The sequence below is a fragment of the Brassica napus genome, chromosome C1 (assembly GCF_020379485.1).
Source record: "Brassica napus cultivar Da-Ae chromosome C1, Da-Ae, whole genome shotgun sequence".
NCBI classification, from domain to species: domain Eukaryota; kingdom Viridiplantae; phylum Streptophyta; class Magnoliopsida; order Brassicales; family Brassicaceae; genus Brassica; species Brassica napus.
In genome coordinates, this window is record NC_063444.1 from 6,161,500 (window position 1) to 6,176,475 (window position 14,976).

The window sequence follows — 14,976 nt, forward strand, 5'->3', positions numbered from 1 at the left end:
TATGTTTGCCAAAACTATTTTGAGATACTATCTCAACAAGGTTGTTCTTACATAACTAGAATGGTTGGGTAGACTAAAAAAATCTAAAATTTCTTTGTATTATTTATTGTTGCTCTTTACAAATAAAAAAATATTTTGATTATATATAGAAAACTCTAAAACCAATAAACAATATTTAAAATTTAAAATTTTAATTCATAAATATTATAGAATATATATAGATCTCAAAATTCCCCTTCAAATTAGTACATAAAAACATCAAGTATTTAGTTTGGGTTAAATCATTTGAAAAAGACATCATCTAAATATTTTAATAAAGACATCTACTAATTTATCCATTGTGGTATATAATTCATGCGTAGAATCTCCGCTTGTATATCATCCTTAATAAAGTGACAATCTGATTTCATATGTTTCGTCCTCTTGCAAAACACATGATTACCTGCAATGTAATAAACATATTTAGTATCACAATACATATCTACGGTACATGAGTGTGCAATATAGATGATGACACATCTTTAATCCACTTCAGCTCATTCAGTATAAAACCATAGCTCTATATTCAACTTGTGAATTTCAGATTCTCTCGAGAATTTTCAAAAGTAATGGCAAGCAATGATCGTAGTCGCAGCATCCAAACATAAGTTCCAGAAGTACTCTTGATTATTGTTTTCGTTACAACGTGTTATTGTTAGTTGCAGGAGAGAAATGTTCATTGTCTTTATAGAAAAACAAGACCGCTTTTGGTGAACACATATATCTCTTCTCTTACTCACCTTATCTGTCTATATTACCCTCAAGATTCCATGTTTTGAAATTTACAGAAACAGAAAAAGGGGGCCTATTTTAACCTTGACTAAAATTTACATGCTATGTCTCTGGTTATATCTTCAACTTTATGGATTTGCTTGGAGAACCGATCCTTTATTAACCTGCAACAACACGATGGAGATGTATCTGTCAAATCATGAGCATTAACTCATCTCCCTAGAAATGCCTCAGGCCATTCCCTGATTCTTACTAACCTTTTGGTTTGTTATCCTGATCTTCAGGTTCCTTACTACTACTTGCCTGGCTGAAACTCAGCTGTGAAGATGATTGATTCTATAGAAACATTTTAAAACACTATCTTGTGAGCTATCGGCCATATGTAGGAACAGATGAAAAAATACAATGGATAATGGGAAAGAATTACCTGCAACTGAGTAGGAGGAGGAGGTTGTTGCATTTGTTGGAGACCAACAAACTGGCTATAAGGATTCATGTAACCCGGAAACTGAGGCTGGTTCGGGTCAAAGGCTTGAACGTTTGGAAAAGGATATCTTGGTGGTGGATACGGTGGACCTAGACCTTCCATATGAGCCGGCCTAGGTAAAGCCATGCCAGGGAAAGGTATAAATGGAGGCCGGTTCATGCCCATCATTCCCATTGCTGAGGAAGGCATGAAACGTTGCATATTTGGTGTATACATCATCGGCATCATACCACCACCTCTCATTGACATCATCTGCATTTTTGATTCAGGTAAAAATTGACTCGGTCATGTTCCTTCTTCATAAAGCTGTTAACGTGGGAAGCATATGCATGACATGCAAGAAACAGAGCATAATAAAAGCGATCAGCTATCAAGTCCATTTATCTAAACCAAGTACCATAGCGATCCAAGTAGACACTTATTGCGTATCCTCTTCCATGAAACTTTTTTATAAAACCTTCCACGAAGATGAGTTTTCAGCAGACATATAGGAACCAAAATCTATGGTCGCAGCCGACAACGGTTGTTGATTAACAAAAATATAAAAGAACTCTAAAACCCTATACCCTTTTACGGTATCTAATACAATTGTGTGTTTTGAGGACATACCTGTATTTGCATCTGAAGCGACTTAACGTACTCAATAGCATCTTCTAGCATTGAAGCTTTATCAGTCTGATCAAAAGTAGAAGCAAAATATGCTCTCAATTAGAATCATCAAGCAAAGCTTGATGAGCAAGTATAAAACTAACCTTGTTGCAGCGAGGAATGAGTTCTTGGAGAGCTTTCAGCTTCTCGTTGATCTTTTCTCTCCTTCTCTGTTACAGGAAAAAGAAAAGAAAAGTGAGATTAAACAGGAGATCCATTACATTTGTTGCTTGAAAGTCAAGAAAGGATAATCTCAAGAAGAACCCTTTCAGAGATGTTATGCATTTCCGCAGCGCGTGACCTCTTCCTAGACGTTGAACCACGAGCTTCTTCACCAGTTTCCTGTAACGCCACCAAACAGTTTGACTGACTCTGCGCGCGGTCAAAGTGACTAACATGCACCTCAGAGCACTGACTTACCTCTTCATCATCAGAGGGTTCCTCTCTCTCCTTTCGCTTCCTCTCATCATCACCAGCTTCTGTCTCTATCCGAAACAGCTCCGTTTCTGTCTTTGAGACCACCGACGAAGATGGTCGGGGGATATCGCAGACCGTATCAACCCCCCTCTGACCAAGACTCGGAACTGCAAAAGTCTGCAAGACTCCGCTAGTGGCCGTCGCCGCCGAAGACGACGGAGTCGCGCTTGATCCCACCTGCGTCGAATCTTTAACCACCGGAACCCACGGTGCAGCTGCTGCTTCAACTCTACCGCCCGTATGTATATTCTCTCTTAGCCTCCAGAAGTTGAAGAAGCTCGCCGCCCTTCTCGAGGCGATAGCCTGACCCATCGGTCTCTCCGCCGCCGTTGGAGTGTAAATAGCACTACCTGCTGCTGGGGGCGGTGGTGGTGTGAGAGAGGCGGAGGCCTGCAGCTGAGTAGATGGGACGGCTGAGACGACGCCGGAGTAAAAAAGATGGGAGTGGAAATCACCTTCTTCGCGGAGAGGATGATGGTGAAGAAGCCAAGACGCCATTTCGTCTTCGCCTATGAATAGATTCTGATCATCAGACAGTTGCTGTTGGTGACTAGGGAGAGGCGGAGGCGATGGAAGCGGAGCACTTTCTTCTCCGCCGCCACTTCCGCTGCCTCGGAGAATGGAAGGAGGAACAGGTGGTCTCTGTTCCTGGCTGCTTTCAACAACTTGGCCGCTTTTCCATAAGAGCTCCACTATATCATCTTCACCCCTGACAAAGAAAACCAAACCCTAACTTCAGATGCCTGTCATTACATTGCATGAAAAGAAAAAAGGAAGAAGAGATAAAGAGACACTCAGAACCAGAACGGATCAACTTACATGATGGATTAATGTTCTGGAGGAGATTGAGATTCAAGGAGGAGAAAGAAGAAGTAGAAGTAGAAGAAGGTGAAGAAGAATCATCGTCGGTTCCAAAGTCGGGAACAGAGCTGATTCATATCTTAAGACATAAAGATACAAAACCCTCTGAGAGTAGCCCAGAAACTCATATTGGAAACTTGTGAAATTCTATGTATCTACCCCTTTTATCATTAACAAAAAAAAAAATATATATATATATATATTACAGATTTTTTTTTAAGATAACAATAAAACATTTTTTATCACGAATATAGCACACGAAAATCAAAATAACCTAGATAGAATGTATTAAAGAGGTAAAAGAAGTTGAACAACAACAAAAAAAAAAAGAGGGTAAAAGACATTTATACTGATAAGATTTGTTAATCTAGATTTATAGTTTAAATTTAGGGATGTGGTTTGAGGTGATTTTCTTAAAAATAATAAATAATATTTAAAATTTAAAAATAGTTTAAAAAAATAAAATTTTGGATTTCAAAATAAAATTTAATTCTTATTAAAAAAAAATTGAAAAAAGTTTTGAACAAATCTAAAAAATTATATTATTTATTTAAATATTTATTTACGTAATTTAAGAGTCGAAATGTCTTTTAACTTCTTAATGAAATATATTTTAGTAATTTTTTTCTTTGTATATTTGGTAAAAATAAATCATTTTAGAATTTTTGTGAGATTTGTCTTATATAGTATTGTTAAATTAAATTATTGTTATAAGTAAATAAAAGATTTTGACTTTTAAAAAGAAAAAGTTGTTGTTCTGGTTTCACTTCTGGTTTAGCCAGCCATAAAGCTCGAAGAAACTACCTATAGAACACAAAAAACTGTTGACAACTGAGGGCATGTTTATCGTCAGCTGTTAGGCTGGGATCTTATGATTAATGGCATTAAAAACAAAAAGGAAAACATGAATTAAGCGAAGACTCATCCTTTAATTAAGGGAGCGAAGGCACGTCCCTTGCGAGCCACGTGTCTATTATTCATTCGACCAAACCGAAGTGGGTCTGTAGGTTTCGTATCTTTTCTTCTTTTCCTTCTTTCTCTCTTCCTTCGCTCCTCTCTTCGCCGACCCAAAAGGCGATTTCTCTTCTTCTCGGGGTTCTCCTCCACGAAACGTCGTCCCCTCACGGTGGCTCTTGTCGATGATGGAAATCGGCGTCCTCTCTATCGGTTTCTCTCCTCGACCAAAGAAAACGGCGAGATCTATCTCGTGTTGGCTGTCGGAGACGAAGGAGAACGGTGACTTTTTCAAGCGAATCGAAAGGTAAAGGTCCGAAAATATGTTTTAATGTTTGAAAATTTCAACTTTGCATGTCGTAGATTGTGGCTATTTCATCGATAATCTTAAGAAGTTCTGTTACTGATTTGTGTAATTTTTTTTTCTGTCTTTGTGTCTTGAGATCGAGTGATCAAGAGGCATGATCCAGGATAAACCTTTCTCTTTGTCAGACGAAAACCCCAAGATTTTTGACAAAGGTAAAACCTTTGTCTTTGATCTTTTGAATTGGATAAACCATTGTTTATACTCGTTGGTGTTTTGTGAGTTATGTTGGGATTGTTCTTGATTTTTATTCTTGTTTGAAATGAAATTCAATTGAATAAAACCTTTCTATTTGCTCTGTTTTGATATTTTCCTGTCTTTGTGTCTTTAGATGGCAAGATCAAGAGGCATGCTCAAGGTTAAGGAAGGATGAAGAAAGCAGAGAGTGATGGTTTCTCGGTCACCGTTGCATTGTCTTGTGATAGTGGGCGAAACACATACCCATTGTTGATAGAGGTAAAAGCTATCTCTCTGTTGAATTTTCCCACTTCAATTGGATATATCATTGTTTGTGATTTAAGTTGCGATTGATAGTTAGATGATAATGCAGTATATTGTTTGTAATGTAGAGTGGACGGTAATGAAGACCACATGACTCTGCTCTATGACCACACCAAAGAAAGCTATACGATTGTTCATAAAGTTATGGTGTAATAAATTGAAATTTATGGTTAGATAGAAATTGATTTTATGGTTAGATAATAAATTTAGAGTTAGCTCACAGTTAACTTAGGTAATAAATTGATTTTATGGTTAGATAGAAAATAATGGTGATGTGTGATGAATGTGGTTGGTTTATGTCAACTCGGTTTGAATGTCTATGATCAATGCTCTGTTTTTCCTTCTCGTCTATTTAAAAGTTTCATTCTCCTCTTTCTTGATTTCATTTCAAAGCTCATTACTAAATCTCTCCGAGCTTTGCTCAACCTCATTTCCACTGTCTTAACTTTGTTCTTTTCTTTCTATCTTCCTATATGGATTCTTTTCCATCATCTGTCCAGCCTTCTAGATTTTTTGATCTACTTACTAGACAACAAAATATTTCCTTTGGGCAGTATGAAGATAGTGTCGAACTATCTTCATCACAATCTCCATTTCTCGGAAGTGTAGGGATGGAAGCTTCAAACTTTGATGGAGACACAGCAGCAGCGCGTACGGAACACCGGAAATGGACACCAACGGATGATGTGGTGCTGATCAGCTCGTGGTTAAACACGAGCAAGGATCCAGTGGTGGGCAACGAGCAAAAATCCTCTGGTTTTTGGCAAAGGATTGCCACCTACTTTGTGGCAAGTCCTCTGGTGGCTGGATGCCAAGAGAGAGAGGCAGGGCACTGCAAGCAACGATGGCACAGAATCAATGACCTTGTGTCAAAGTTCTGTGGATCGTATGAAGCGGCTACTAGGGAGAGAACAAGCGGCCAGAATGAGAATGATGTCCTGAAGCTAGCTCATCAAATATTCTACAACAACTACAAGAAGAGATTTACGCTTGAACACGCTTGGAGAGGGCTTCGGCACGACCAGAAGTGGTGCGATCTAGCTACTGCTAAAAACGAAGGGAGCTCAAAGAAGAGGAAGTGTGAGGACGGTGCAGATTCATCAAACTCCCAAGCCACTGAGAACAAGCGTCATGCGGGTGTGAAGGCCGCAAAGATGAGTGCTAAGAAGACGGTGATAGATGAGAATACGCTTAATAAGTTTCATACAATGTGGACAATCAAACATCAAGATTTGGCCGCCAAAGATAAGTTGTCTAGGCTGAGTCTGCTTGAGAGTCTCATTGGAAAAAGGAACCTCTTGCTGAGTATGAAGAAACCCTCAAGAAGAAGCTGATAAATGAATTGTTCTCTGATTAGTTAGTCGTGTCATTGTATTTTGTTTCTTGTGCTGTTTATTGTTCTGATGTTCTTCTGCTGTTTGATGTTTATGTAGTTCTGACGGTGTTAATGTAGTTCAAAGTTTGTTTAAAATGGTAAAATGTCACTGGTTTTATTGTCCTCAAATGTTCTTCTCCTTGCTGTTCTAAAATACTTACATTGATCTCGTTTTTGTTTCAGCTAAAACGTTTTGTCCTTATCGTTCTTGTAATGCAGGTGAGCGAGTATGTCGGAGGCAAGAGAGAGAGGTGAAGTGGTGAAGAAGAGAAAGTGTGAGGTCTGTGATTTTAGAAGAACACGCGAGAGAGGTGAAGTGGTGAAAGCACGAGAGTGGGCTGTCTGTGTAGTCACGAGAAATGTATGTCTGTGTGTGTCACGTTAAATGTTTTTGTCCTTGGAGTCTTGTCTGTGTGTGTCACGAGTCTGAGTTGTTGTTGTTGTCTATGTGTGTCACGAGTCTGAGTTGTTGTTGTTGTTGTTGTCCGTGTGTGTCACGAGGTCACAAGATTGTGTAAAAGAACACTTATAAATTGGTTTGTATTCTCACCATAATCTCATGCTCTTCTCTCCATTTGCTTTTTACTATAATCTCATGTACTTCTCTCCAAAACGATTCTCACCATTCTCTTCTTTCATAAGAAAACAATTATATCTTGTAACCAAGAATCTCTTTTTTGATAAGAAAAGTTTTCCATCTCTTCTTTCCCGGGAAAATAAATTCAATCTTGTAACCCCAAAAAATTTCCATCACTTATTTCACAGAAGAAAATATATATATTATCATCTCATAGCATCTTCTTCTCAAAACAATTTCGAAGAGTCAATTGACGAAACTTTCGATCAATATTTTGATCAACATTTTGATCAAACATTTCAGAATCTGTTCAATGATCAAGGTGATCAAGAAGATGAAAGGAGGACAAGAAAAAAAACAAGTTTTTATCGAACGAAACCGTGAAGAAGGACATCTCGAGTTATGGAATGATTATTTCAGTGACACTCCCACATATCCTGAAAATCTATTCAGATGACGATTTCGAATGAACAAGCCATTGTTCATGCGTATTGTTGATCGCCCCTCCAATGAAGTTCAATTCTTTCGTCAAAAGCAAGACGTTACCGGAAGACTTGGTCTATCTGCACTTCAAAAGTGTACAGCAGCTATTCGTGTGTTGGCATATGGTTCTGCGCTTGATGCGGTCGACGAATACCTCCGGCTCGGTGCAACCACAGCTCGGTTATGGGTGGAAAACTTTTTGGAAGCAATAATAAATTTGTTCGGAGATGAGTACCTAAGAAGACCAACACCGGCTGATCTTCAGCGTCTTCTTCATATTGGAGAGCTTCGTGGATTTCCCGGGATGATAGGAAGCATCGATTGTATATATTGGGAGTGGAAGAATTGTCCCACGGCTTGGAAAGGCCAATATTCTCGTGGTTCGGGAAAACCCACAATCGTTTTAGATGCGGTTGCTTCATATGATTTCTGGATATGGCATGCGTTTTTTGGACCTCCAGGTACCTTAAATGATATTAATGTTCTTGATCGCTCACCGGTTTTTGATGACATAATAAATGGTCGAGCCCCGCAAGTGAATTTCTCGGTCAACGGAAGAGAGTACCATTTGGCTTACTATCTCACCGATGGTATTTATCCAAAATGGACAACTTTTATCCAATCTATTTCAATTCCACAAGGGCCAAAAGCAGTTTTATTTGCGCAACGTCAAGAAGCTGTCCGAAAAGATGTCGAGCGGGCTTTCGGAGTTTTGCAAGCTCGATTTGCCATTGTTAAAAATCTGGCACTTTGTTGGGATAAAGTCAAGATTGGGAAGATTATGAGAGCATGCATCATACTCCATAATATGATAGTAGAAGACGAACGAGATGAATACACTGAATATGATGTCTCAGATTTCCAACAAGGAGAAGGGAGCGGAAGTTCACATGTTGATCTCACCTATTCTACAGATATCCCTACTAATATCGCCAACCAGATGGGTGTTCGAACAAAAATTCGTGATAGACAAGCGCATGAACAACTAAAAGGTGATTTGGTTGAACATATATGGCGTAAATTCGGAAGTGATCAAGACAACAACTGAACTTCGATGCCGCTTTGAAATTATTATCGTTTATTTCCGTAATATTTGTTTTTATGTTTTTATGTTTCTATTTTAAAATCTATGTTTAAAATGTTAAGTTTGACTTTGTTTTATTTAATAAATAAATTTAATTTTTGTTTAAAATTTTATGTTTAAAAATAAATTTAATCTTTTTTTATTGTTAAGAACCTTAATTAAGATACCACCAATAAACTTCTATAATTAACTGTATCTTAGCAAAGTCTCTTATCATAATTTTAATAATTAAAAAATCATTACAACTCACTTAAGAGACACTAATAGATTTCACTAATAAACATGCTCTGAGATATATACCCCCTTTTTTTTTGTTCAACGCAACTGAGATGTTTTTTAAAGGGTTATGTTTGGAAGTTAGTGTGTCTGGGTCAGATCCTTTGAATTTATTTTTCTTCTACTGGTTTCTTTCCGTCTTTTTCTCTTTGCTTGTCTGAATATCGACTCCGAAGTCTGTGCTTTACACAAATAATACGCCCTCCCTCTCTCACTTCTCTACCCCGGGAATGAGTGTCCCTGTGCGTGCTATGACGTTTGCGAAATTCACAATGACGTCGTCCCTCTACTCGTAAGCCCTTTTGTCTCTTTTCTTTGGTCTCTTTCATCTCTTTTGATGGGTCCACCCTGGACATAAATTATATTTTCATATGAGAACAAGCAAGCTAGTGGTATTCTTCTAAAACCATTTGAGAAACCATTATATCAAAGAAGAATAGGGAGGATCGATATAGGATTTAGGGGAATATTGTGTCAATGAAAAATGAGATTCTTGTATCAACTGTAGTAAATACTTGTTTTCGTTTTGTTATAACACTGATGTTGGTTCTTCCTTTGGCCTTTTCAATATTGAATGGAGATTTTTGTTCTCTTTTAGCTTTAGCTTTAGGGTTTTTAGTTTTAATCCATAATGGAGAATATGTAAAGATAGACGTTAATGTTCAGAAGTTTTTTAACACTTCAACAATTTATTTTTTATTTTTGGCAAAAGAAAGAGAAAAGATATAGTGGAAAAGTAGAGGTAATTTAAAAATGAACTACTATTTTTGACAAATCTTCTATTTGATATCCCACGGATGAATACTCTTTTGCTTAATATGAGAATCTTTAATTTGCGAAAATCAGAAAATTTCTGAAGCTCCATTATTTTGTTGATAATGAATGATATTCTCATTTAACAAAATGCTAGAGTTATTCAATCTTCAAAAGGAGGACTACTAGAAAAGTTCAAACTTTCCATTTAGCTCATAAGTTGAGTTTCATGTCTACTCATCATAGCTTGTGTAACATATCATTATTGGACAATAGATTCTGGAAGTATGAAAAAAATTGGTTATTGGTGCGTATAACTTTTAACTCTTAAGGAGTTTGGAGAAAACTAAAGAAGGTATCACGTAACTAGTTGAACAATCGGAAGATGAATATCAACATTGATATTTGAGAATGAATTTTCTCTTACACGGAAAGAATTCATAATGAAACGAGATATTTGCATAGTATTCAAGTATTTATTAACTCCTTGATATTGTTTTAAAATTTTATATTGCTTTTGTATATATTATAAATAAAATATTCAGCTTATGTTTAAGTAATGAACTTAGATATCTCACAGTTACTAGTTTTCAATATATTCAAAGAATCAACGATAAAACAATTGGTATCCATGTTTCAGTGCTGTATTACATAACTAGAATGGTTGGATAGACTAGACTGTGCGACAAATTGTTTCATGAAAATCATGAATCGTCATGCATGATTCTTCTCCCTTGTTTTACCATGTTTACTTTTGAAAAAGTCAAAATTCAACAAAGAATTAAAAATCAGGTGTACATAGTGGTAGAAATTTATAACAATACTTAGATTCATCTCCTATAACCAACCAAAAATTCATATAGGATTAGTTAAAAAAATAATAAAACTAAAAAATTAAATGACTGAAAAAAACAACACCGACGTTAACACCGTCAGCAAAACCCCGAAACTCTAGAAATCTAAAATCTAAACTCTAAACTTTAAATCCTAAATCCTAAGCATTAAATCAAAAACTCTAAGACCTAAACTTTAAACCCAAAACCCAAAAATCCAAAACTCTAAACCATAAACCTTAAATCCTAAACTCTAAACTCAAAACTCTAAACCATAAATCCTAAACCATCAATCATAAGCTTTAAACTCTAAATTTTAAATTCTAACCCTAAACCATAAACTCTAAACCACAAACACGAACCTTAATCAAGTGATGTGTTTAAGGTTTTGGATTTAGGGTAGTGGTTAGGGTTTAGAATTTTGGGTTAGAGTTAAAATTTAGAGTTTTGGGTTTAGAGTTTTGGGCTTAGAGTTTAGGATTTTGGGTTTGGAATTTAGGATTTAGATTTAGGGTTTAAGGTTTAGGATATGAGGTTTGAAGTTTAGGTTTTAAGTTTAAGGTTTAGATTTTAGATTTTTAAAGTTTGGGATTTTGTAGACGTTTTAACGCTGGTGTTGTTTTTTTCAACTATTTATTTTTTAATTTTATTACTTTTTTAACTAATTCTATTTGCTTGGGGATAATAAGCTCTCTATTCTATCTCTCTCACCATAAATCTTAGAGTATGTGTAAGCTATGACATTTTTTTTGCATTCATAATGACGTAATCACTCTCTACGTAGGCATTTTATCTTTTCATTTTATTGTTATTTGTCTCTTTCCATGTTGATCTGAGTCATCTGACTGATGGCGACACATCAGCATAAACAAAATCATTCAAAAAACAATATAATATTTGAGGTTTTTGTATCAACCTAAGGAAACAACACCATCGGGCTTACGCCCATTATTTCTGCAATATCAGTCTAGGCTTTAGATATCGGCTCTTTCTGCAGCGACTTTTCTGTTTTTGTTGGGACACTTGACAAATAACAACATAGCCAAGAAATGTCCAAATACCTTACCAACAAGCAAGAGAATTAAGAGGGTGACAAATTAGGTGTGTGTAGTTTATGATGCCGCTTTTGCCCCTAGTTTAGTGTGAATCTCGCTGGAAGGAGATGGAAGTTTTGGGTTTCTCCACATATTATTATCAGGACGCATAAAGAACACGTGGTCTTGCGTCACATGATAGTTGCACAACTTACAGTTCGGGTCTACTTGAAAACCCTCTATGAATCAAGCATTGGCTGAAAAATCTCTGGCTACAAAATTTCAAAATTTTCCTTTGGTCTAGTGGTATATAAAATCTCAAGGTTACTAACTTTTCTTGTCCCTGACCTAGATTTGAATCTCAGAAAAGTGGCCTTTTCAAAATTTGCTTCTAGTCTTAGATTTCCTAGGACCGGCACTGATTGAATCATTAAGTCTTTTGTTGGGTTATTTAGCATGAGTAACAATCACAATATAGGCATGTGTCTAACTGTCTAAGTATGCATTTTTCAACACAATCATATGGCCAGAGAACTTTCTACGATATGCATTTTGATTCCTCCAAGTTAGTGCTGTCACATTAAACCTGTCATAGACAACATCTCCAGTATATACACGATTGTTTGGCATAAGCATGCATGGTCACAGATTTAAAATCTTCTTTTGACGTAACCTTTATTATATATATGAAAAGTTGGAAATTAATAAACAATACAATGATAAGTAGTAAACAAAAATCAAATAGATATATTTAAATTACACTTGCAAATTGGACATCGTGTATCACGTATACTGAAAAGATTGCTTCCTTGATTATATTCTGGAATCTAACGCCATGATGGTGCTAAGGTTCATGGGGTTCATGTACTCAACCGAACCAGTCATGATCTGTTGGACGATGAGTCGGGTAGCTTTCTCAGTCGGATGGAAAGGGTCCCAAAATGCATAGGCGTTACGGTCTGGACATAAGCTTGACAACGGGGTGCAAACACCTTGCCCGTTGTATGCTCCTTGTCCACAACACGCTACCTTGGACGTCACGAAACCTATGAAATTTTGATCAAATTAGGTCAGAAAAATAATTCTTGGCCATTAACAAAAACAACAATGGCAGAAAATATAAACTTGCAGAATAGCACAATGATGACTTTTTTTTATTGTTGGAAACACTCACAATGATGAATATAAGTCGCAATTTCATAAGTAACAATGGCATACAGTTTCTAATTTCAAAACCATTGTAGGAGTACTCACCAAACCTCTGGGGATTGTTTATGAAATCTGCATTCATATTGAACGCATTAGCCCCAATGAAAACATCAGAACCGACTTTACGGTTAAGTCCTTGAAGCATTTGATCCAAAAGCGGGTTAAATATGGCTGCAGCTTGTTGGGCCTCGGGTGCACATTCTCCGTTTGCGCTTCCGGATGAAGCAAGCTCGGCCGGTACGCAACCCAAGGGTCCGGTTCCCGTAACCATGACCCTCCTTGCTCCCAATTCATACAGTCTCTGTATCACCAAACAAGAGTCAAAAGCATAAGAGTATACAATGATACCCTAAGACTAGCGTGCAACCCAAGAAATATATATATACCATTAGTATTTTCTTGTATTCGGAGATTAGAAGCTGGCTAAATTCGCTGAGGGAAGACTGACGACTTCTAGCAGAGAATGGCAAGAAGTAGTTGTTGACGAAATCGTTTCCACCAAGAGTCATGAGGACAAGAGCTCCGTTTACAAGTTGTTGTGTTTTGTCTGAACCTATAATCTCACTCACTCTCTCTTGATACTCTTGGAACAGCTCGAATTGTCTACCGATCCTAAGTATGTTCAACTACATTATTTATTCACAACAAGAAAAAATATTAGATTTGGTTAAAATATAGGGTTCTTCTTTTATTGTCTCAGAGGAAAACAAAGTAAGCATTTTAACTCTAAAATGTATATTTAGAAGAAAGAAAATGAAAGCTTAGTTTTGGAGTTTAATGTTTTCTTGGATGCAACTCGAGTTTAATGTTTCTAAGATCGAAAAGGACTAAAACCGGTTTAGTTCAAAGGAATAAAAAACTATAATCGGAATAATGAATCTCATGATCAAATTGGTCAGAGGAAATGTCAATTTTTGGTTATTAAACATATATAATCAAAATTATAGGAGACCTGACTATCTAAATGTATGTTTCAGTTAGAGAATTATTTTTATTTTAATTCTCTACATTTACATTTTCATCGAATCTAATAATGCTTGAACAAAATTAATCATATCTCATATTAAATTTTTAGTTAGTGGAAAAACTATTCAGCTAGTACCATCATGTAATAATGCTATGAAGCCGAGTTTTGTCTTCAGCCCATAATACTTTAGTTAAAATGAAATTAAGAGATTATTTCGATAGAATGATGTGATAGATGACTCAAAAATGTCCCTTTTGGTTATTAAACATAAGCAGAGCTGTAGGAGATCTGAATATCTGAATATATTTTAAATTGGAAAGGAACTATTATATTTTCATTCTCTACATTCCTCCTTTATTATATCTTTAATAATGTTTGAACAAAATTAATTATATTTGGATCTTTATTTTTCAGGAAGAGTATCAGCTAATACCATCATGAATTAATACTATGAAAACGAGTTTTGTCTTCATCTCATATAAAAATGAAATTAAGATATTATTTCGATAGAATAATGTGATAGATGACTTACAAACTGAACACCGGTGTCGTTGAGAATTCCGATGCCGGCAGAGGCAAAATTAGCTCCGATCAATAATTTCTTTCCGGTGAGCTCGGGGCTAAGGATTGGTAATGTTGGCTCAGATCCAATTTGTTCACCTAAACCCCAGGCAAAAATCACTCTTAATAGCTCTAAAATATTGAAATAAAAATGAAAATGAAGTAAATAAAAATGGCTTCATACTGATGATGTCAGGGAGGTTTAAGCCGTTGGAGAAACGACCCGTAGGACGACCGGTCGGATAATCGATTCCATAAGGCGGAGAATCAGCACGAGCTGTGGTGACTAAGTAATTGTTATTACCACTGTCCACGAGTGAGTCGCCAAAGACGAAGAACGCTCGTGCCGCATTTGTTTGTTGCGGCATAAGAAATAACGTTACGCATAACGATGTTAGGAGAAGTGTGGACATGATGTAAACGCGAACGTCTTTGGTGATACTTTGTAATATATGAAAAGTTTAAAAGATGATTTGTCTCTTCGTTTGTTATATATACAACGGAAAATCGTTTTAATGGTTAACTTTTTTTGGTGTATGTAATAAATGTTATGTTGTTGTCGGTTGATCAACTTAGGAGAAAACAAAGCTGTTCTAATTAAAGAGATAACATGTGGAATGCAAAATTAAATCAATAGGTAAGAACAGTATGTGGATTTAAGTTCGAATCCAGTACTTTCGTTGAGAGGGAGATGAATCATGTTCTATTGGAACCACATATGTTATGAAATGTTGATCTTTAGTTATATGAAAATATGTTAC

General features: G+C 36.3%; 4 protein-coding genes across 6 annotated transcripts; 2 read left to right on the forward strand and 2 right to left on the reverse strand.

Annotated features, from left to right (window-relative positions):
* Positions 1 to 704: 704 nt before the first annotated feature.
* On the reverse strand, positions 705 to 3,400 carry LOC106375567 (transcription factor bHLH119). 2 transcript variants are annotated; one of them, XM_013815518.3, is made up of 8 exons: positions 3,203 to 3,400; positions 2,327 to 3,092; positions 2,171 to 2,248; positions 2,011 to 2,076; positions 1,868 to 1,933; positions 1,199 to 1,510; positions 1,029 to 1,107; positions 705 to 935 (listed from the first exon to the last, which is right to left on the reverse strand). In XM_013815518.3, coding segments are annotated over exons 1-8 (1,374 nt in total). In that variant the 5' UTR covers positions 3,205 to 3,400; the 3' UTR covers positions 705 to 930. The 2 variants fall into 2 exon arrangements, with proteins under 2 accessions (XP_013670972.2, XP_013670971.2); XM_013815517.3 differs by having other exon boundaries at positions 2,171 to 3,092.
* A 556-nt stretch (positions 3,401 to 3,956) lies between these two features.
* LOC111201858 lies at positions 3,957 to 8,690 on the forward strand. Of its 2 annotated transcripts, XM_048745421.1 has the most exons (4): positions 3,957 to 4,505; positions 4,642 to 4,717; positions 4,894 to 5,018; positions 6,658 to 8,690. In XM_048745421.1, the coding sequence occupies exon 4, from the start codon at positions 7,482 to 7,484 to the stop codon at positions 8,544 to 8,546; it is 1,065 nt and encodes a 354-aa protein (XP_048601378.1). In that variant the 5' UTR covers positions 3,957 to 4,505; positions 4,642 to 4,717; positions 4,894 to 5,018; positions 6,658 to 7,481; the 3' UTR covers positions 8,547 to 8,690. The 2 variants fall into 2 exon arrangements, with proteins under 2 accessions (XP_048601378.1, XP_048601379.1); XM_048745422.1 differs by lacking the exon at positions 3,957 to 4,505 and having other exon boundaries at positions 4,524 to 4,717.
* LOC125579751 (glutathione S-transferase T3-like) lies at positions 5,675 to 6,397 on the forward strand. The gene has a single exon (XM_048743593.1). The coding sequence runs from the start codon at positions 5,675 to 5,677 to the stop codon at positions 6,395 to 6,397; it is 723 nt and encodes a 240-aa protein (XP_048599550.1).
* Positions 8,691 to 12,134: 3,444 nt separating the features above from the next.
* Positions 12,135 to 14,697, reverse strand: LOC106375568 (GDSL esterase/lipase At4g28780). Its single transcript, XM_013815519.3, has 5 exons — positions 14,400 to 14,697; positions 14,187 to 14,314; positions 13,074 to 13,313; positions 12,733 to 12,988; positions 12,135 to 12,524 (listed from the first exon to the last, which is right to left on the reverse strand). The coding sequence occupies exons 1-5, from the start codon at positions 14,626 to 14,628 to the stop codon at positions 12,292 to 12,294; spliced, it is 1,086 nt and encodes a 361-aa protein (XP_013670973.1). The 5' UTR covers positions 14,629 to 14,697; the 3' UTR covers positions 12,135 to 12,291.
* Between the last annotated feature and the right edge of the window lie 279 nt (positions 14,698 to 14,976).

What these genes read in the sequence shown, in the direction of transcription:
- LOC125579751 (XM_048743593.1), top strand. Translation starts at nt 5,675, where the DNA reads ATGGAAGCTTCAAACTTTGATGGAGACACAGCAGCAGCGCGTACGGAA.
- LOC111201858 (XM_048745421.1), top strand. Translation starts at nt 7,482, where the DNA reads ATGAACAAGCCATTGTTCATGCGTATTGTTGATCGCCCCTCCAATGAA.
- LOC106375568 (XM_013815519.3), bottom strand. Translation starts at nt 14,628, where the DNA reads ATGTCCACACTTCTCCTAACATCGTTATGCGTAACGTTATTTCTTATG. An exon ending in AAACCTCCCTGACATCATCA is followed by an intron (nt 14,315 to 14,399) that starts GTATGAAGCCAT and finishes CCTGGGGTTTAG; the next exon opens with GTGAACAAATTGGATCTGAG. An exon ending in AATACAAGAAAATACTAATG is followed by an intron (nt 12,989 to 13,073) that starts GTATATATATAT and finishes TTGGTGATACAG; the next exon opens with AGACTGTATGAATTGGGAGC.
- LOC106375567 (XM_013815517.3), bottom strand. An exon ending in TCATTCCTCGCTGCAACAAG is followed by an intron (nt 1,934 to 2,010) that starts GTTAGTTTTATA and finishes ACTTTTGATCAG; the next exon opens with ACTGATAAAGCTTCAATGCT. An exon ending in CGCTTCAGATGCAAATACAG is followed by an intron (nt 1,511 to 1,867) that starts GTATGTCCTCAA and finishes TCAAAAATGCAG; the next exon opens with ATGATGTCAATGAGAGGTGG.